The 21,187-nt window shown below is 45.2% G+C and overlaps 1 protein-coding gene across 9 annotated transcripts in view; it reads right to left on the reverse strand.

The window, feature by feature from the left end:
• Window positions 1-2,880: 2,880 nt before the first annotated feature.
• Window positions 2,881-21,187, reverse strand: part of LOC125628601 (uncharacterized) — a 33,213-nt gene continuing 14,906 nt past the window's right edge. For 8 of the 9 annotated variants that reach the window (XM_075123921.1, XM_075123922.1, XM_075123920.1 and 5 more), the window contains 2 exons: window positions 14,235-14,348; window positions 2,881-6,384 (listed from right to left, as the gene is read on the reverse strand). In XM_075123921.1, the coding sequence (XP_074980022.1) occupies window positions 4,943-6,384; window positions 14,235-14,348 (1,556 nt within the window). In that variant the 3' untranslated portion in view covers window positions 2,881-4,942. The remainder of the gene's footprint in view (window positions 6,385-14,234; window positions 14,349-21,187) is intronic. The other variant, XM_075123917.1, reaches the window with a different exon arrangement.

Consider the following 21,187-nt stretch of genomic DNA (forward strand, 5'->3'; position numbering starts at 1 on the left):
TCTGATATTACACTCCATATTCTTCATGGAAATGTGCTTATGATATGGATAGAATATAACCGAGATGTACCTCATGCAAGCTGGTGCATGTGAGGTCGCATTGGAACGGTTATGATTTACTGAATGCGTTGACCCAATTTGAAGCATGTATCTGCAGCTGGGAATATTGACCGTGTCGCTGTGTTTCAAATGTGCTAAGCTGGATGAGGCCAAACAGTGTTAGTGGCTGATTGAGGAAATGCACACAAGCATAAGGACAGGTTTCAGAGTAGCAGCCGTGTTAGTCCGTATCCGTAAAAAGAACAGGAGGACTTGTGGCACCTTAGAGACTAACAAATTTATTTGAGCATAAGCTTTCGTGAGCTACAGCTCACTTCCTCGTATGCATTCAGGAAGCCCCCTAGAAACTGAGAGTAATAGAAACCTCTCAGAGATAGCTCTACATAATGGGAACTGTTTGACCCAGGTCACAGCAAAAAAGCTGTCCAGCAAGTGGGGGGAAGATATAAAAGAGGGACAATGACAACATGAGGGGTCCTCACTCTCCCTACAACACCACACCTGAAAACAGCCAAGGAACAAAGACTGACTTGCGGGAAGTGACCGTCCCAGGCTGGAAGGATTTATAGCCTGTGTATGAAAACCGGGAAAAGCCAAGGCAATTTGTGCCTTAAGAATCTGCCAGCCTGTTTATCACTCAGGGTGAGAATTTGCTAATTTGCATCCTACCTATTTAGTGTGTTATCATAAAATCATAGACCTGAAAGGGACCTCAGGAGGTCGTCAAGTCCAGTCCCCTGCACTCAAGGCAGGACTAAGTATTATCTAGACCATCCCTGACAGGCGTTTGTCCAGCCTGCTCTTAAAAATCCCTAATGATGGAGATTCCAGAGCCTCCCTAGGCAATTTATTCCAGTGCTTCACCACCCTGAGAGTTACAAAGTTTTCCCTAATGTCCAACATAAACCGCCTTTGCTGCAATTTAAGCCCACTGCTTCTTGTCCTATCCTCAGAGGTTCAGAAGAACAATTTTTCTCCCTCCTCCTTTTTATAACCTTTTACATACTTGAAAACTGTTCTCATGTCCCTTCTCAGTCTTCTCTTCTCCAGACTAAACAAACCCAATTTTTTCAATCTTCCCTCAGAGGTCATGTTTTCTGGACCTTTGATAATTTTTGTTGATCTTCTCTGGACTCTCTCCAATTTGCCCACATCTTTCCTGAAATGTGGCACCCAGAACTGGACACAATACTCCAGCTGAGGCCTAATCAGCGCAGAGTAGAGCGGAAGAATTACTTCTCGTGTCTTGCTTACCACACTCCTGCTAATACATCCCAGAATGATGTTCGCTTCTTTTGCAACAGCTTGTGATCCACTATGACCCCCAGATCCCTTTCCACAGTACTCCTTCTTAGGCCATCATTTCCCATTGTGTATGTGTGCAACGGATTGTTCCTTCCTAAGTGGAGTACTTTGCATTTGACCTTATTGAATTTCATCCTATTTACTTCAGACCATTTCTGTAGTTTGTCCAGATCATTTTGAATTTTAATCCTATCCCCCAAAGCACTTGCAACCCTGGCCAGCTTGGTATTGTCCACAAACTTTAGAAGTGTACTCTGTATGCCATTATGGTCAGTTTGCAGCTTTTGTTTATTTACTAAGGTAATCGGCTTTGTTCTGTTTGCTATCCCTTTAACCACTTAAAATCTACCTTTTGTAGTTAATACATTTATTTTGTTTATTATTAAACCCAGTTTATGTAATTTCTAATGGGGGGGCAAGAAGTTGTGCACATCTCTCTTCGCTTTGAGGAAGAGGGTGGATTTTTATGAGCTTGCGCTGTGCAGATATTTCTATACAGTGCAAGACAGTATTATTTTGGGTTTATCTCCAAAAAGGGGAGTACTGGGGAAGTCCTCTCACACAGAGCTGACATCAGGCTGTGGCTGCAACTGGGTGTGGCCCTACCTGTGTATGTGCTGCAAGAGGCCAGAGAGCTCAATTCAGCAAAACAGGGAGTGGGAACCCAGGCCGGTGGAACAAGAGAGGCTCAGTGAAATCCCCCAGTACATCAGGTGGTGTTGCAGAAGCGGGGGGGGGTCCAACCCATCACAGATGTATTTGTTTTAAGGAAGCCTCTGCTGATGGGCATTTTCACTGTTTTCTTTCCAACTATCTAGCCCTGTGGTAGGCCTTAATCGCTGGTTAATATCCAGTTGGCATGCAGGACCTCCCCTGCTTCTATTAATTAAAGGTCAAAAAACTTGCTCAGTGCCTCAGTGAGTTTGCCTGGTGAGATGTTGTTCCTTTCAGAACCTCAACTTCAGCAAAATTCAAACTTTTGAAATCCAGGAAATGCATAGTTAAGGTTGCCCACACAACCTTAACTCTGCCTCCCCCCACAATGCCCCAATATGCCCTGTTAACACACATGCATTTATTTTGCCAGCATCACATTCACTGAACCGTACAGGCTCTTCACCTCCATTAACAACCAAATTAGACCCCCAACATCAGCTAGGCCTGACTAGGCACAGCCAGCTAGAGTGGGGCACAGGCTGGGCCTAGCCATGATGGACACTGCAGAGCATCACCTGCCACTACTCAGAGACTCTCCCCACTTCACTGACCCCATCTCAGTCATCCACTCTACCCCACCCAATTCCCAAAAACCTGGGAGAGGGAGCTCACTTTCCCCTTGTGATGCCCAGAGCTCCTCCAGTTGCAGCTGGAGCAGAGATGGGGGCTCCCTTTGGCTGCTCCCCTGTGAGAACCAAAGGGTTAATTTAGATGGCAATGCAAGGTCGACTCGCTGATCTCCACCCTGATGTTCGGCGGTTCTGGCCCACGTTGCTTATTGAAAGAAATGGTTCCGGATTCCCCTTTACACATTTTATTAAACTGAAAAAAAAAAAACCAAAATCAAGAACACACATCACTAGGACTAAACCACTGTACACATGACTAAACTAACCGCTGAGTGAACACACTTACGTTAAGGTCAAAATCAATAATTCAATGCGTTAACGATGCTGTTGCATTGCAATCATGTTATCAATTTAGCCAAATAATCAGATTAATACAACAGACCCTCAACCCTTATAAATCCTAAAACAGGAACCCAAGGAGGCAGCTGTCCATTTAGTTGTAAACCTCAGAGAACTTCTCCCACACCGTGCAATCCACATTGAGCTCGTTAACTATTTCAATACTGAAACCAAATAATTGTTCGTATTTAAACTGCAACCTGAAAGCCAATCCAAGCGTCCTCCTTCGATTGAACTCTTGTGTGGTAAATCCTTCTCTTTCACCCTCCAACACAGACACAGCCCCTAACGAGGTTTTAATGAGCAGAAGTCTAACAGTTCTCAATGAACAGTTTATAGCATTGAAGGATGTGCTGTTGATCAGAGTTTCAGAGTGGAGATTTAAAACCACGACTCTTTCTCTCTTTGTTAGCATAGCCAATAGCTTGGAGTATTCCCTCAGGTTGATTGATCTGCTCTTGAACTTTCTCCATGTCATCATGGCAGGGTGGGATAATAGCCAAAGCAATCATAATAATTAATAATGAATAGAGACTATTTTACCAAATGGTCATTTGGCTCAAAGTCCCTAGTAAATCGGTGACATTCAATCAAACAAAGCCAATATCCGGTTATGTAATCAAACATCTTCAGGAGAGAGAAACCCACCTCTCACGGAGCTGTAAGACAATTCTGATGTCATGGAAAGTTAAATTCCAGAGCAGGAGACACCTGATGACTCAGAATTAGGACAGCAGATTCTCCCACCATCTTCTCCTCTGAAACCTGCTTCATTCCACGCTGTCTCACAATTACTGAGTCATGTGACTTGGGAAAGTTTTAGCATCAACATAATGCGAAAAAACAGCCAGTTTCCCCATCCAAAAACAATCCCAACTCAGAAGGAAAAAGACAAAAATTGTCTTTGCCAATAGACGAAAAATGGGGTTTAAGCTAAGAATGATCACGCTGTTCTAGACCCATTAAACATTCTCCTTCCGGGTCTGTGACTCTTTCACCTCCAAACCTAACAAGTCTGATTTAGGATCTAAGAAATCGAACTATGATTCCCAAGCATGGAGAGCTCAGAACACTGTGTCTTGGGGAACTATGGGAGGTGGAGGGAAAGAACGGGAAGAAGATAAACTCTACACAGCTGAGACAGACGGAAACACTGCTGAGATGATGGGAAATGAGGGAATCCCTCCGACACTTAATTGCTATAATTAAATATATTTTAAGTGAGAAAACGGTACAAAAAATAAACTGATTTTCAGCACAAGCCACGGCAATGTGAGAACAAATAGGTATCAGAGGGAATTGGTGACTCTAACAATCACTTTGCAGTGGGAGGAACAGTAGAAATGAGATGCTCCAGGGTTGTTTAGACAAGGAAAACTGATGGAGCACTGGTGAGGTTCTGAGGACACCTGCTAGATACCCCCAGCTACTGTACACAGGCTATGTCTTGACTACAGGAATAGTTGTGGTTTGACATCCAGCTAGCTAAGACCAGGGGAAATCCGAGTGGAGATGAGGGCCAGGTAATTTTATCTCAGTGGAGCTGGTTTAGGTCACCCGTGTCCTCTGGAGCTCATGGACATTCCTGGTAGGAGGAAGACGTGCTCCCATGACTCATAGAACAAAGGAGGTGATAGATACGAGCACTGGATTCATTCCAAAGAAGGACAAACTACAAAAGAGAAAAGTGGGCAACTCATCTAGGGGACCCAAGAGATCACGTGATGCAAATAGTTCAAAAAGTCTTCAAGAGGGAATTAGGAAAAAAAATAAATAAAAATGGTCAGCCTTAAATAAGGTGTTTACGGTGTCTGTTTCTTTTGCAAATTCTCTGGCGGTCAGTAAGGGCTGAGGTCTGATAGAAGCTTTTCCCACCCTCATTTAGAGTGTCTCTAGGCAGGGTGGAGCCTCTGATGTCGAATGAGGTTCGAGCTGCGAGTGAAGTTTTTCCCACACTCGCTGCACTGATAAGGTCTGGCTCCCACGTGGATTCTCTGATGTTCCCTGAGCGCGGAGCTGACAAAGAATTTTTTCCCGCACTCACGGCACCCGTAGGGCCTCTCTTCTGTGTGGAATCTCTGATGTGTGATTAGGCTCGAGCGCCAAGTGAAGCTTTGCCCACACTCAGGGCATCCATAGGGTCGCTCGCCGGTGTGGATTCTCTGATGCTTAATCAGGTCCGAGCTCTGCGTGAAGCTTTTCCCGCACTCGCAGCATTCATGGGGTCTCTCTCCCGTGTGGATTCTCTGATGGGTCATAAGCGCTGAGCTGTGAGTGAAGGTTTTCCCGCACTCACTGCATTCATAGGGCCTCTCTCCCGTGTGGATTCGCTGATGCTTAGTAAGGTCTGAGCTGTCCATGAAGCTTTTCCCGCACTCACCGCATTCATAGGGTCTCTCTCCCGTGTGGATCCGCTGATGCTTAATAAGGTCGGAGCTGTCCATGAAGGCTTTCCCGCACTCACAGCATTCATAGGGTCTCTCTCCGGTGTGGATTCTCTGATGTGCAGTGAGGTGTGAGCTGCGAGTGAAGGTTTTCCCGCACTCGCGGCATTCATAAGGTCTGGCTCCCGTGTGGATTCTCAGATGTTTCATAAGTGAGGAGCTGTTGGTGAAGTTTTTCGCGCACTCACAGCATTTGTAGGGTCTCTCTCCTGTGTGGATTCTCTGATGTACAATTAGGTTTGAGCGCCGAGTGAAGCTTTCTCCACATTCAGAGCACGCACAGGATGGCGCCCCTGTGTGGATCCTCTGGTGTGTAATGAGGGATGATCTCTGAGTGAAGTTTTTCCCACACTCACAGCATGCGTAGGGTCTCTCTCCTGTGTGGATTCGTCGATGTTTAATAAGGGATGATCTCTGAGTGAAGGCTTTCCCACATTCACAGCATGCATAGGGTCTCTCTCCTGTGTGTATCCTCCGATGTTTAATAAGGGATGAGCTCTGAGTGAAGTTTTTCCCACACTCACAGCATTCATAGGGTCTTTCCCCAGTGTGGATGCTCTGATGTTTAATAAGGACTGAGCGCCTACAGAAATTTTTCCCACACTCAGAACATGTGTTGTTTTTCTCCCTTGCCTGCATTTTCTGCTGGGCTGTGGTTTCCTTGAGGCATTTGTGAGGTCCCAAACTATTAATGGATTTATTCCTTTTCTCCCTTGGCTTGTTTCCCTGCTTCCTCTCTGGCCTGTGCTGACTCTCACGACCTTCTCTCTGCTCATGACTCCCGGAATCATCCTCTTGAGATATTTGCAATAATGCCCCGTGTGCTTCCTCTTGATCAGCATCTTCCTGCTGAGGTTTCTGCTCCTCCTTCTCACTCAGCATCCCATCACCTGTTGGCAGAAACAGGAATGGAAAAGGGGAGACCCAACCATGTTGGAAATTAGCTGCGGTGGAAGAGGCAGTGCGAGATGTCCCTCATGTTCTGGCAATCCCTAATCCCTAGGGTTTTAATGAGACAACTCACATGCTTTATATTAAGAACATATTTTGGTGGATTCAGATTGGAAGGATTCGATTTTTATCAATACACATCAATTTCACTGTCAACACACAAACCAACCAGAAATATTTCCATCAACAATCAAAATTTCAGATAGGCAAAATAAGAATGTTGTTGGAGAATGTAGAGTTTGGTGTAACGATACGGACTTGATATATTTGGACATGTGATGTTGACAGTTTTAACAGTTATAAAGCTTTAGTGTTCTGAATCTCAACATCTACTGCCATTAACTAATTATTGTCTGACTTCCCTGCATAATTTCCTGCAACTGAAAATATAAACTGATCAAAATTGAAAAAAATGCCTAAAACCTTTATTTTCGCACAGTTCTGAAAACTTAAAACCATCAAAATTGAAAGAAAAAAAAAGCTTAAATAATCTGAAATTATGAAAAAATAAAAACAATGATTAGGGCTGTCAATGAATCGCAGTTAACTCACAGGATTAAATCAAAAAAATTAATTGTGATTAAAATAATGTATTGCGATTCATCGCACTGTTAAGCAATAGAATACCAACTGAAATTTATTAAATATTTTTGGATGTTTTTCTACATTTTCAAATACATTGATTTCTATTACAACACAGAATACAAAGTGTACCATGCTCACTTTATATTATTATTTTTATTATAAATATTTGCACTGTAAAAATGATAAAAGAAATGGTATTTTTCAGTTCACCTCATACAGGTACTGTAGCGCGATCTCTTTATCATGAAAGTGCAACTTACAAATGTAGATTTTTTTTTTTTTTGGTACATAACTGCATTCAAAAACAAAACAATGTGAAATTTCAGAGCCTTCAAGTCCACTCAGTCCTACTTCTTGTTCAGCCAATCGCTAAGACAAACAAGTTTGTTTACATTTACAGGAGATGCTGCTGCCTGCTTCTTATTTACGTCACCTGAAAGTGAGAACAGACATGGGACTTTTGCATGGGACTTTTGTAGCCAGCATTGCAAGGTATTTACGTGCCAGATATGCTAAACATTGGTATGCCCCTTCATGCTTCAGCCACCATTCCAGAGGACGTGCTTCCATGCTGATGATACTCGTTAAAAAATAATGCGGTAATTAAATTTGTGACTGAACTCCTTGGGGGAGAACTGTATGTCTCCGGCTCTGTTTTACCTGCATTCTGCCGTATATTTCATGTTATAGCAGTGTCGGATGATGACCCAGCCCATGTTCGTTTTAAGCACACTTTCACAGCAGATCTGATAAAACGCAAAGAAGGTACCAATGTGAGATTTCTAAAAATAGCTACAGCACTCCACCCAAGGTTTAAGAATCTGAAGTGCCTTCCAAAATCTGAGAGGGACGAGGTGTGGAGCATGCTTTCAGAAGTCTTCAAAGAGCAACACTCAAATGCGGAAACTACAGAACCCGAACCACCAAAAAAGAAAATCAACCTTCGGCTGGTGGCGTCTGACTTAGATGATGAAAATGAACATGCGTCGGTCCGCTCTGCTTTGGAGCAGAACCTGTCATCCGCATGGACGCTTGTCCCCTGGAATGGTAGTTGAAGCATGAAGGGACATATGAATCTTTAATGCATCTGGCATGTAAATATCTTGTGATGCTGGCTACAAAACTGCCATGCAAACGCCGGTTCTCACTTTCAGGTGACACTGTAAACAAGAAGCGGGAAGCATTATCTCCTGCAAATTGTAACCAAGTTTGTTTGTCTGAGCGATTGGCTGAAGTAGGACTGAGTGGACTTGTAGGCTCTAAAGTTTTACATTGTTTTATTTTTGAATGGAGTTATTTTGTGTACATAATTCTACGTTTGTAAGTGCAACTTTAATGATAAAGAGATTGCACTACAGTATTTGTATAAGGTGAATTGAAAAATACTATTTCTTTTGTTTTTTTGCAGTGCAAATATTTGTAATCAAAAATAAATATAAAGTGAGCATGGTACACTTTGTATCCTGTGTTGTTATTGGAATGAATATATTTGAAAATGTAGAAAACATCCAAAAATATTTAAATAAATGGGATTCCATTATTGTTTAACAGCGCGATTAATTGCGATTAATTTTTTAATCACTCGACGGCCCGAATAAAAATTAAATTCTGCCAAGCCTACAGGTTGGTGACCTAAAGATAAAGTGCCTTTATGCCATTGCTAATCATCTGAGCTACCTTATCATGTACCTCGATACTTTAATACATTTTAACTTGTGTTTTGTTCATCAAATTCTAGACCAGATCCCTCAGCTTCTAGAATATTTTAGAGTGAAGTGGGCGGCATTTAAAATATGTTTTCCCTCTTTCTATCCTCTTCTAAGGGTGTCTGATGCAATAACCATTCTGTCTCTGAGTTTTCTTCATAGATCCCGAATTTTAGATTTAAAAAAAAAAGGTTAATCCAGAGAGCTTGTTCTAAATAGAACTTTATATCTCAGTGTGGCACTTTGTACCTCCAAGCAGCACCCCGGAACCCCCATATTCACCAGGGGTCATGTAATTCTGATGTTTTGTACAAAGTATGCCTTGTAAGATATCACAGGAAAGGTCATGATCGGCTGAAAGCCATTGTTCTGTCCAAGTACGGCCATCGTGAGTGTGTCTCAAGTTATGAAATTTTGCTGTATGTTTGTTTGCTTGCTAGTGACATATAAAGAAGGCAAACCACTCCCAGCAGGAAAGTTGTAATCAAGGGATTTACAAGCCAGTGAGGGCTGCCCAAGAATCACACGATGGGAACTGCCCCACTCTATGGTTCAGCTGCACAAGACTACACCGGGGGGATTGCTTAACCCCGTGACTCAGCAAAGCCCACCTGGACAAGTCTGGACTAGTATTTTCCAAACACATGGATTGAGGGTAGAAAATAAAGGATGGTGGCATCATTCCTTGGCCTTTCTCCTCCCCCACCGATGCTGGAGGCAACAAGAATGGTGAGAAGACGAAGGCTTCATCGGAGGAGACTGGCCCAGGCTTCAGGGAGAAGCCAGTGTATTAAGAACTGTAATTTTGGTGTCAAAACTTTACAGTGTAGACAAGGCCTAACTCTTTCCAGTGGGCTTTGGACTTAACTGTCTGGAGTAAATGTGTATCTTCTGTAAATCTTGGCAACTCACTGTTTACCCCTTTTTCCAGATCATTTGTGAATCTGTTGAACAGCACAGATACAATACAGACCCCTAGGGGACACCACTATTTACCTCTCTCCATTCTCAAGACTAAACATTTATTCCTACAAAAAGAAAAGGAGTACTTGTGGCACCTTAGAGACTAACCAATTTATTTGAGCATGAGCTTTCGTGAGCTACAGCTCACTTCATCGGATGCATACCGTGGAAACTGTAGCAGACTTTATATATACACAGAGAATATGAAACAATACCTCCTCCCACCCCACTGTCCTGCTGGTAATAGCTTATCTGAAGTGATCATCAGGTGGGCCATTTCCAGCACAAATCCAGGTTTTCTCACCCTCCACCCCCCCACACAAATTCACTCTCCTGCTGGTGCTAGCCCATCCAAAGTGACAACTCTTTACATAATCAAGTCGGGCTATTTCCTGCACAAATCCAGGTTTTCTCACATCCCCCCCACCCCCATACACACACAAACTCACTCTCCTGCTGGTAATAGCTCATCTAAACTGACCACTCTCCAAGTTTAAATCCAAGTTAAACCAGAACATCTGGGGGGGGGGGGGGTAGAAAAAAACAAGAGGAAACAGGCTACCTTGCATAATGACTTAGCCACTCCCAGGCTCTATTTAAGCCTAAATTAATAGTATCCAATTTGCAAATGAATTCCAATTCAGCAGTTTCTCGCTGGAGTCTGGATTTGAAGTTTTTTTGTTTTAAGATAGCGACCTTCATGTCTGTGATTGCGTGACCAGAGAGATTGAAGTGTTCTCCGACTGGTTTATGAATGTTATAATTCTTGACATCTGATTTGTGTCCATTTATTCTTTTACGTAGAGACTGTCCAGTTTGACCAATGTACATGGCAGAGGGGCATTGCTGGCACTTTGTCCTTACCCATAACTATTTCACATTTGGGGACAATGTATACCTTCAGATCAGCGGCACTGCTATGGGTACCCGCATGGCCCCACAGTATGCCAACATTTTTATGGCTGATTTAGAACAACGCTTCCTCAGCTCTCGTCCCCTAAAGCCCCTACTCTACTTGCGCTATATTGATGACATCTTCATCATCTGGACCCATGGAAAAGAAGCCCTTGAGGAATTCCACCATGATTTGAACAATTTCCATCCCACCATCAACCTCAGCCTGGTCCAGTCCACACAAGAGATCCACTTCCTGGACACTACAGTGCTAATAAACAATGGCCACATAAACACCACCCTATACCGGAAACCTACTGACCGCTATTCCTACCTGCATGCCTCCAGCTTTCACCCTGACCACACCACACGATCCATCGTCTACAGCCAAGCTCTGCGATACAACCGCATTTGCTCCAGCCCCTCAGACAGAGACAAACACCTACAAGATCTCTGTCAAGCTTTCTTACAACTACAATACCCACCTGCGGAAGTGAAGAAACAGACTGACAGAGCCAGAAGAGTTCCCAGAAGTTACCTACTACAGGACAGGCCCAACAAAGAAAATAACAGAACGCCACTAGCCGGCACCTTCAGCCCCCAACTAAAACCCCTCCAACGCATTATTAAGGATCTACAACCTATCCTAAAGGATGACCCAACACTCTCACAAGTCTTGGGAGACAGGCCAGTCCTTGCCTACAGACAGCCCCGCAACCTGAAGCAAATACTCACCAACAACCACACACCACACAACAGAACCACTAACCCAGGAACTTATCCTTGCAACAAAGCCCGTTGCCAATTGTGCCCACATATCTATTCAGGGGACACCATCACAGGGCCTAATCACATCAGCCACACTATCAGAGGCTCGTTCACCTGCACATCCACCAATGTGATATATGCCATCATGTGCCAGCAATGCCCCTCTGCCATGTACATTGGTCAAACTGGACAGTCTCTACGTAAAAGAATCAATGGACACAAATCAGATGTCAAGAATTATAACATTCATAAACCAGTCGGAGAACACTTCAATCTCTCTGGTCACGCAATCACAGACATGAAGGTCGCTATCTTAAAACAAAAAAACTTCAAATCCAGACTCCAGCGAGAAACTGCTGAATTGGAATTCATTTGCAAATTGGATACTATTAATTTAGGCTTAAATAGAGACTGGGAGTGGCTAAGTCATTATGCAAGGTAGCCTGTTTCCTCTTGTTTTTTTCTACCCCCCCCCCCAGATGTTCTGGTTTAACTTGGATTTAAACTTGGAGAGTGGTCAGTTTAGATGAGCTATTACCAGCAGGAGAGTGAGTTTGTGTGTGTATGGGGGTGGGAGGGATGTGAGAAAACCTGGATTTGTGCAGGAAATAGCCCGACTTGATTATGTAAAGAGTTGTCACTTTGGATGGGCTAGCACCAGCAGGAGAGTGAATTTGTGTGGGGGGGTGGAGGGTGAGAAAACCTGGATTTGTGCTGGAAATGGCCCACCTGATGATCACTTTAGATAAGCTATTACCAGCAGGACAGTGGGGTGGGAGGAGGTATTGTTTCATATTCTCTGTGTATATATAAAGTCTGCTACAGGTTCCACGGTATGCATCCGATGAAGTGAGCTGTAGCTCACGAAAGCTCATGCTCAAATAAATTGGTTAGTCTCTAAGGTGCCACAAGTACTCCTTTTCTTTTTGCGAATACAGACTAACACGGCTGCTACTCTGAAACATTTATTCCTACAGTTTGTTTCTTATCTTTTAACCAATTTCCTTATCTTTTAACCAGTTAATGATCCATGAGAGGACCTTCTCTCTTATCCCTTTCCAACTTACTTTGCTTAAGAGCCTTTGGTGAGGGACCTTGTCAAAGGCTTTCTGAAAATTTAAGTACACTGTATCCACTGGCTCACCCTTGTCCACATACTTGTTGACCCCGTCGAATAAATCTAATAGATGGGTGTGGCATGATTTCCCTTTACAAAAGCCATGTTGACTCTTCACCAACAAATCGTGTTCATCCCTGTGTCTGACAATTCTGTTCTTTACTAGATTTTCAGACAATTTGCCTTTTACTGAAGTTAGGCTTACCGGCTTGTAAATGTCAAGATCGCTTCTGGAGCCTTTTATAAATACTGGTGTCACATTAGCTATCCAGTCATCTGGTCCAGAAACTGATTTAAATGATAGCTTACAAACCATAGTTAGTAGCTCTGCAATTTCACATTTAAGTTCCTTCAGAACCCTTGGGTGAATCCCATCTGGTCCTGGTGATTTATTGATGTTGAATTTATCAGTTTGTTCCAAGTCTCTTCTAATGACACCTCAATCTGGGACAGTTCCTCAGATTTCTCACCTAAAAGAGAATGGCTCCAGTTTGGGAATCTCCCTCACATCCTCTGCTGCGAGGACTGACGCAAAGAATTCATTTAGTTTCTCTGCAACGGCCTTATCGCCCTTGAGTGCTCCTTCAGCAACTTGATCGTCCCGTGGCCCCACCGGTTGTTTAGCAAGCTTCGCGCTACTTCAAAATTTTTTTCCCGGTTACTTTTTGAGTCTTTGGCAAGTTGCTCTTCAAATTCTTTTTTGACCTGCCTAATTGTACTTTTACACTTTCTCCAGCTTATGTTCTGCCCTCTTTCTCAGCAGTTTGTCTTGAATTTGGGTATTCTCAGTTGTGACCCACAAAGGAATGGTTACAGGGGCTTTCCACAGTTTATGTTCCTTTCTATTTTCCTCAGTAGGATTTAATTTACAATTTTTAAAGGATGCCTTTTTGCCTCTAACAGCTTCTTTTAGAAGTTTAGACACGGAGGCACTTTCTTGGTCTTCTTACTACGTTTTTTTAATTTAGGATATACATTTAATTTGAGCTTCCACTGTCTTGTTTTTAAGTTGCCATGCAGCTTGCAGGCATTTCACTTTTGAGATTGTACCTTTTAATTCCTGTTGAATTAACGTCCTCATTTGGGTGTAGGTCCCCTTTCTGAAATTAAATGCAACTATGGTGGGCTTCTTTAGTGTTTTCCCCCTTCCACAGGGATGTTAAATTTAATTATATTATGGTCACTATTACCAAGAGATACACCTAGAGTCACTTCTTGGACCAGATCCCATGCTCCATTTAGGACTAAATCAGGAATTGCCTCCCCTCTGGTGGGTTCCAGGACTAGCTGCTCCAAGAAGCCGTCATTTATGGTGTCAAGAAACTTGATCTCTGCATCCTGTCCTGAGGTGACATGTACCTGATCTATCTGGGGATACTTGAAATCCCCCATTATTACTGAGTTTTTTATTTCTATAGCCTCTCTAATCTCCCTGAGCATTTCACAGTCACGGTCAACTAAATAAGTGTTGGAGAGATGGACATAAATCAGGGACTGAACTTCCCCAAATTCTGTCCAGCAGACATAAGGGGATCAATTCTGCCTGTAAATCCCTCAGGGGGAAGGGAGGTCAAGGAGGGAGCTACTGCCAGGTGTCACTCAGGATGGGTAGGAAGTCATGAACGACATCTGCCCTGAGGATACAAACCTGCTGGGGACAATTCTGATCTCAGAGAACTCACAAGGTCTCGGTCGGGAATCCCAGCTGTGTCCTTCAGACACGGACAGGTTTTGAATTGATTTCATGATTCCTCACCTGTGCAGGCACCTCTCAGGGTGCCTCCTTCCTCTGAATCAAGGAGATCTGGGAGCCACGGCTCTTTGTCTTGTTCCAGATGGGAGATCACATCAGGTGAGAAAACTGGAAACTCTGCACAGGGAAAGGAAATCAGGGGGGTGCATAGGAGATTTCTCACAATTTTTTTATTATTTTAACCCCAACCCATTTTGGTGTAGGCTGAGGCTAGCTCCCCGGATGTTCGAATGTGTAGAACATTCTGCTTAAAATTTTTGTTGACTGCCACTGCACGTCGAGTGGATGTTTTTAGAGAACTAGCCACAATGACTCCAAGATCTCTCTCTTGAGTGGTAACAGCTAATTTAGACCCCGTCATTTTATATGTTTAGAGTTGGGATTCGTTTTCCACTGTGCATTACTTTGCATTTACCAACAATGAATTTCATCTGCCATTTTGTTGCCCAGTCACCCAGTTTTGTGTGGTCCTTTGTAACTCTTCGCAGTCTGATTGGGATTAAACTATCTTGAGTAGCTTTGTATCATCTGCAAATTTTGCCACCTCACTGTTTACCCCTTTTCCCAGATCATTTATGAATATGTTGAATAGGACTGGGCCCAGTATAGACACCACTATTTACCTCTCTCCATTCTGAAAACTGACCATTTATTCCTACTCTTTGTTTCCTAGCTTTTGTTTCCTGCTCCATGAAAGGACCTTCCCCCTTATCCCATGACAGTTTACTTTGTTTAAGAGCCTTTGGTGAGGGACCTTGTCAAAGGCTTTCTGAAAATCTAAGTACACCATATCCACTGGATCCCCCTTGTCCACATGCTTGTTGACCCCCTCAAAGAATTCTACTAGATTGGTGAGGCCTGATTTCCCTTTACAAAAACCATGTTGACTCTTCCCCAACAAATCATGTTCATCTCTGTGTCTAACCATTCTTAATTCTGTTGTTTACTAGAGTTTCAACCAATTTGCCTGGTACTGAAATTAGCCTTACTGTCCTGTGATTGCCGGAATCACTTCTGGAGCCTTTTCTAAAAATTGGCATCACATTAGCTACCCTCTAGTCATCTGGTATAGAAACTGATTTAAATGATAGGTTACATACCACACTTAATAGTTCTGCAATTTCACATTTGAGTTCCTTCAGAACTCTTGGGTGATACCATCTGGTCGTGGTGACTTGTTACTGTTTAATGTATAAATTTGTTCCAAAACCTCCTCTAATGACAGCTCAGTCTCAGACAGTTCCTCAGATTTGTCACCGAAAAAGAATGGCTCTGGTTGGGGAATCTCCCTCTCATCCTCAGCCATGAATACCGATGCAAAGAATTAGTTCAGATACACTGCAATGGCCTGATCCCCCTTGAGGGCTCCTTCAGCATCTCAAAAGAGAGATTGCAGAAGACTGGAAAAGAGCAAATACAGTGCCAATCTATAAAAAGGAAAATAAGGACAACCCAGGGAATTACAGACCAGTCAGCTTAACTTCCGTACCCGGAAAGACAATGGAGCAAATAATTAAGCAATCAATTTGCAAACACCTAGAAGATAAAAAGGTGATAAGTAACAGTCAGCATGGATTTGTGAAGAACAAATAATGTCAAACCAACCTGATAGCTTTCTTTGACAGGGTAACAAGCCTTGTGGATAGGGGGTGTGACAAGGTCGGGCCAGATGGCTACAGGACAGTGATCCCATTGGGATCCAAGAAGTGGGCCGGCGGAAGAATGCTGAATTAAGTCTTGCCCATAGTCATCTTTTTGGGAGGCATTTGGGGGTAGAGAAGACCCTGGCACGGGACCTACAATGGTTCTTCTGGCCCAGGGTACATGAAGAACTGCGGAGGTACTGTGCGTCCTGCCCGGAGTGTCAGCTGCACAGGCCCCATCCCCACTTGAGGGTACCTTTAGTACCCCTTCCCACCATAGAGGTCCCCTTCGAGCGAATAGCCATGGACCTAGTGGGACTCCTGGAGAAGACGGCTTGGGGCCACCAATATATACTCGTTGTTTTGGACTATGCTACTCGCTACCCAGAAGCCGTCCCCCTGCGGAAGACAGCCTCTAAAATGATAGCCAAAGAGCTGGTGGGGATCTTTGCCTGAGTGGGGCTACCAAAGGAGATATTAACAGACCAAGGAACCCCGTTTATATCAAAGCTAATGAAGGACCTCTGTATGCTGCTCCATATCCATACCCTGAGAACTTCAGTCTATCATCCACAGACCGATGGGCTGGTAGAAAGGTTTAACTGAACCCTCAAGGCTATGATATGGAAGGTGGTAAGTCGGGATGAGAAAGATTGGGACACCGTACTACCTTACCTTATGTTTGCTATCCGGGAGGTACCTCAGGCCTCAACTGGGTTTTCCCCCTTTGAGTTATTATACGGACACCACCCCCGTGGCTTACTAGGTATCTGGGAAGAGGAACCCAATGAGGGGAGAAATATAATTGAACATGTATTGCAGATGCGAGAATGGATAGCCCGGGTCACCCCTATTGTATGGGAACATTTGGAAAAGGCACAGGAGGCCCAGCGAACCCATTACAATCGCCAGGCAAAAGTCCGACAGTTCCAACCAGGGGATCGGGTGATGGTGTTGGTACCCACGGCAGAAAGCAAGCTTCTGGCCCAATGGCAGGGGCCCTATGAGGTGGTTGAACCCGTGGGGGAAGTAACCTATAAGGTGCGGCAACCAGGATGCCGGAAACAAGAACAGATTTATCACATTAACCTCTTAAAACCTTGGCACCAGTGAGAGGCATGTGTGGTGGCCCAAGAGGCCCCGATCCAGGGAAATAACCTGCAGGAGCAGATCAGGATGTCCCCTGATCTGACACCGAACCAGAAGAAGGAGGCAACTGAGATGATCAACCGGTACCAGGACGTGTTTTCAACCAAACCAGGCCGGACCACCGAAGCATATCACCACATTGTCACAGACCCTGGGGCAAAGGCCCTACTGGGTCCCAGCGGCAAAAAGGGAGGAGATCAAGGCAGAGGTAAAAAGGATGTTGGAGCTGGGAGTCATTGAGGAGTCCCACAGTCAGTGGTCAAGCCCGATTGTGTTGGTGCCCAAACCCGATGGCACCACTAGGTTTTGTAATGACTTTCGCTGGCTGAATGAGAGATCCAAATTTGATGAATACCCCATACCCCGTATCGATGAGTTAGTTGACCGCCTGGGTAATGCCCAATTTTTGACCACCCTTGATTTAACAAAGGGATCCTGGCAGATTCCCCTTGCCAAAGAGGTGAAAGAAAAGACGGCATTCTCTACACCAGAGAGTCTGTTTCAATATCCCATTCTTCCTTTTGGACTGCATGGGGCACCTGCCACCTTCCAGCGTCTTATGGACAAGCTCCTATGGCCCCATACCAGTTATGCAGCGGCATACCTGGATGATGTGATTATTCACACCCCCGACTGGGAAACCCACTTAGGAAAGGTGGAAGCGGTTCTGGACACGCTAAGACGGGCTGGGCTCACAGCCAACCCAGCCAAGTGTGCTATAGAGCTAGCCGAGGCTAAATACCTTGGCTACATTGTAGGAAGGGGCATGGTCAAGCCCCAACTAAACAAACTGGAGGCTATCCAAAATTGGCCCCGGCCGAATCGGAAAAAGCAAGTCCGGGCATTCCTGGGTGTGGTGGGGTACTACCGACGATTTATTCCCCATTTTGCTACCAGAGTGAGTCCCCTGACAGACCTGATAAAAGCCCGGGGTCCAGACATGGTGAAGTGGACAGATGCCGCAGAGAAAGCAGTCATGGATCTACAGACAGCCCTCTGTAGTAACCCCATGCTTATAGCCCCAGACTTCAACAAAGAATTCATTTTACAGACAGATGCATCTGAAGTAGGATTGGGAGCGGTCCTATCGCAGATGGTCAGAGACAAAGAACACGCAATCCTCTACCTCAGCAGGAAACTCCTCCTGAGAGAGTAGAAGTATGCCGTTGTTGAGAGAGAGTGCCTTGCTGCGAAATGGGCCATGTAGGTTTTTACCTGCTGGGACGACGGTTTACGTTTTTACCTGCTGGGACGACAGTTTACCCCTGTGACCGACCATGCACCTCTCCAGTGGATGCAGCGAAATAAAGAGAAGAATGCAAGGGTGACCAGATGGTTCCTGTCCCTACCACCTTTCCAATTCACCATACAACACCGGGCTGGAAGCCACCATGGCAATGCAGATGGCTTGTCACAGGTACACTGCCTGATGTCCCAAGTTGCCAAACCCCATGGTGTTGAGTTGGGGGGCGGGGAGAAGGTATGTGACAGGGTTGGGCCAGATGGCTACAGGAGAGTGATAGAAGGCAGATATATTAGCCCCAGGTTAAGCAGGTCCCTTTTCCCTGGGTAAGGTAACAGGGGCAGTTCCAGAATAATCAGGAACTTGCTGGAACAAATTAGGGCAGACAGACTAATTAGGACACCTGAAGCCAATTAAGAAGCTGCTAGAATCAATTAAGGCGGGCTAATCAGGGCACCTGGTTTAAAAAGGAGCTCACTTCTGTCAGTGAGGGGCGTGCAAGGAGCTGAGAGTGAGAGGGCGTGCTGCTGGAAGACTGAGGAGTACAGACGCTATCTGGCATCAGGAGGAAGGTCCTGTGGTGACGATACAGAAGGTGTTGGGAGGAGGCCATGGGGAAGTAGCCCAGGGAGTTGTAGCTGTCACACAGGTGTTACACGAAACACTGTGAACAGCTGTGATCCACAGAGTGCTGGGCTGCAACCTGGAGTAGAGGGCAGGCCTGGGTTCCCCCCATTCCCACAACTCCCTATTGGATACAGGAGGAGTTGACCTGGACTGTGGGTCCCACCAGAGGGGAAGGTCCCTGGCCTGTCCCCTGACCTACTAGGTGGACCAGCAGAGACTGCGGGGATTGTTCTCCTTCCTTTTCCCCATGCTAGCCAGTGATGAGGTTAGCTGAGTGAACGGCAGGTTTGAGCCACTAGCAAAAGTGGCCAAACTGAGGGTTGCCCTTCTCCTGACCTTCTCATGAACAAACTAGGGAAATGCAACCTTGACGGAGCTACTAAAAGGTGGGTGCAAAACTGGTTGGAAAAACGATCCCAGAGAACAGTTATCAGTGGTTCACAGTCATGCTGGAAGGGCATAACAAGTGGGGTCCCGCAGGGATCGGTTCTGGGTCCGGTTCTGTTCAGTATCTTCATCAATGATTTAGATAATCCCATAGAGAGTACACTTTTAAAGTTTGTGGACGATACCAAGCTGGGAGGGGTTGCAAGTGCTTTGGGGGATAGGATTAAAATTCAAAATGATCTGGACAAACTGGAGATATGGTCTGAAGTAAACAGGATGAAATTCAATAAGGACAATTGCAAAGTACTCCACTTCGGAAGGAACAATCAGTTGCACACATACAAAATGGGCAATGACTGCCTAGGAAGGAGCACTGCGGAAAGGGATCTGGGGGTCATAGTGGATCACAAGCTAAATATGAGTCAACAGTGTAACACTGTTGCAAAAGAAACGAACATCATTCTGGGCTGTGACACAAAGTGGGACTGTTCTTAATGTTTCCTCTGAATATTGTGGAGGTGCCTCAGTTTCCCCTAGGCAGTTCTTAAGTATCTAAGTGGGGGGATAAAGGTGTATGATCATTGCAGAGCCCTAGAGGGCAGGTGTGTGCAGGGGTCTGGATACAGAGAATGGCCAACACCCTGTTTCCTGGCCACTGATGGCCTGGGCCCTTCCCCCCTGCAAGGTGAGAGCTGAAGAGTTGGAGAACAAAGGGATCCGGTGACCTCCTGGCCCGGGAGAGGGACAAAGCCCAGAGGAGGAGGGGCTGGAGGGAGTTTCAGTTTGGGTCTGGCTGGGGACATGGAGTGAAGGGCAGACGTGGTTGTCTGGCTCACTGCCCCCCAAAATGGACCCGGCTGAGGGTCCTGTTCTCTGTGCCTACAAACTCTGTTTTAGACCATGTTCCTGTCGTCTAATAAACCTTCTGTGCTACTGGTTGGCTGAGAGTCCCGTCTGACTGCGGAGTTTGGGGGCAGGACCCTCTGGCTTCCCCAGGAGCCCGCTTTGAGCGGGTGATAAACCTCATATTTTCACTGGTTAGAGAAGTCATTTTGCCAGTTACAGAATGCATTTCTTTTCTGTTGAACGAATGCTAGGATGTCCTCATTGTTTTCGTCAAACCAGTCTCGGTGCCGATGAGCGGCATACCCTATGGTTTCAGCACATGCATTGTGGACGGTATTTTTAAGTTGATCCCAGTGCTCTTCCATGTCAATGGTGTTATCAAGCAAGTTAGAGAATTCCTGACAGGCGTTACTGCAACATCTCGCAGCTGGCTTGGTCGTTAAGTGCTCTGACGTTCTACCACTTTCGCTTAGTCTTTGGGTGTTCGCGGCGTCACGGAGCAAGCTGCAGGTACATGACTGACCTCACTAATCGATGGTCTGTCCAACAGTGATCCGTACCTCTCGTGTCTCATATTACACGGACGTCGGCGTATTCTCGGGCTCTGACTATAACATAGTCAAGGGGGTGCCAGTTTTTGGACTGAGGATGTTTCCTGATGGTCTTAAATTTGTTACTCTGCCTGAAGGTGGTATTTGTGATGAGCAGGTCACGCGCCACACATTTGCTGAGGAGGAGAATACCATTGGGGTTCACATTTCCCACCACTTCTTTGCCTATCGTGCCTCTCCAGAGCTGGCAGTCCCACCCGACTCTGGCATTGAAATCTCCCAGGAGGATGAGTTTGCCTACCTTAGGTGTGGCTGTGAGGACCGCATCGCGAGCGCTATAAAACTCCTCCTTGTTGTCCTCCTTACCATCGAGTGTTCGGGCGTAAGCGCGGATGACGGTGGCATATTGGTTGTCGCTGAGCTTGAGCCGAAGAGTCATGAGATGCTCATTGATCCCCACTGGTTGCTGACTGGCGATCTTATTTTTGATGGCAAAGCCAATCCCGTGAC

This window comes from Caretta caretta, chromosome 28, assembly GCF_965140235.1.
Source record: "Caretta caretta isolate rCarCar2 chromosome 28, rCarCar1.hap1, whole genome shotgun sequence".
NCBI lineage: Eukaryota > Metazoa > Chordata > Testudines > Cheloniidae > Caretta > Caretta caretta.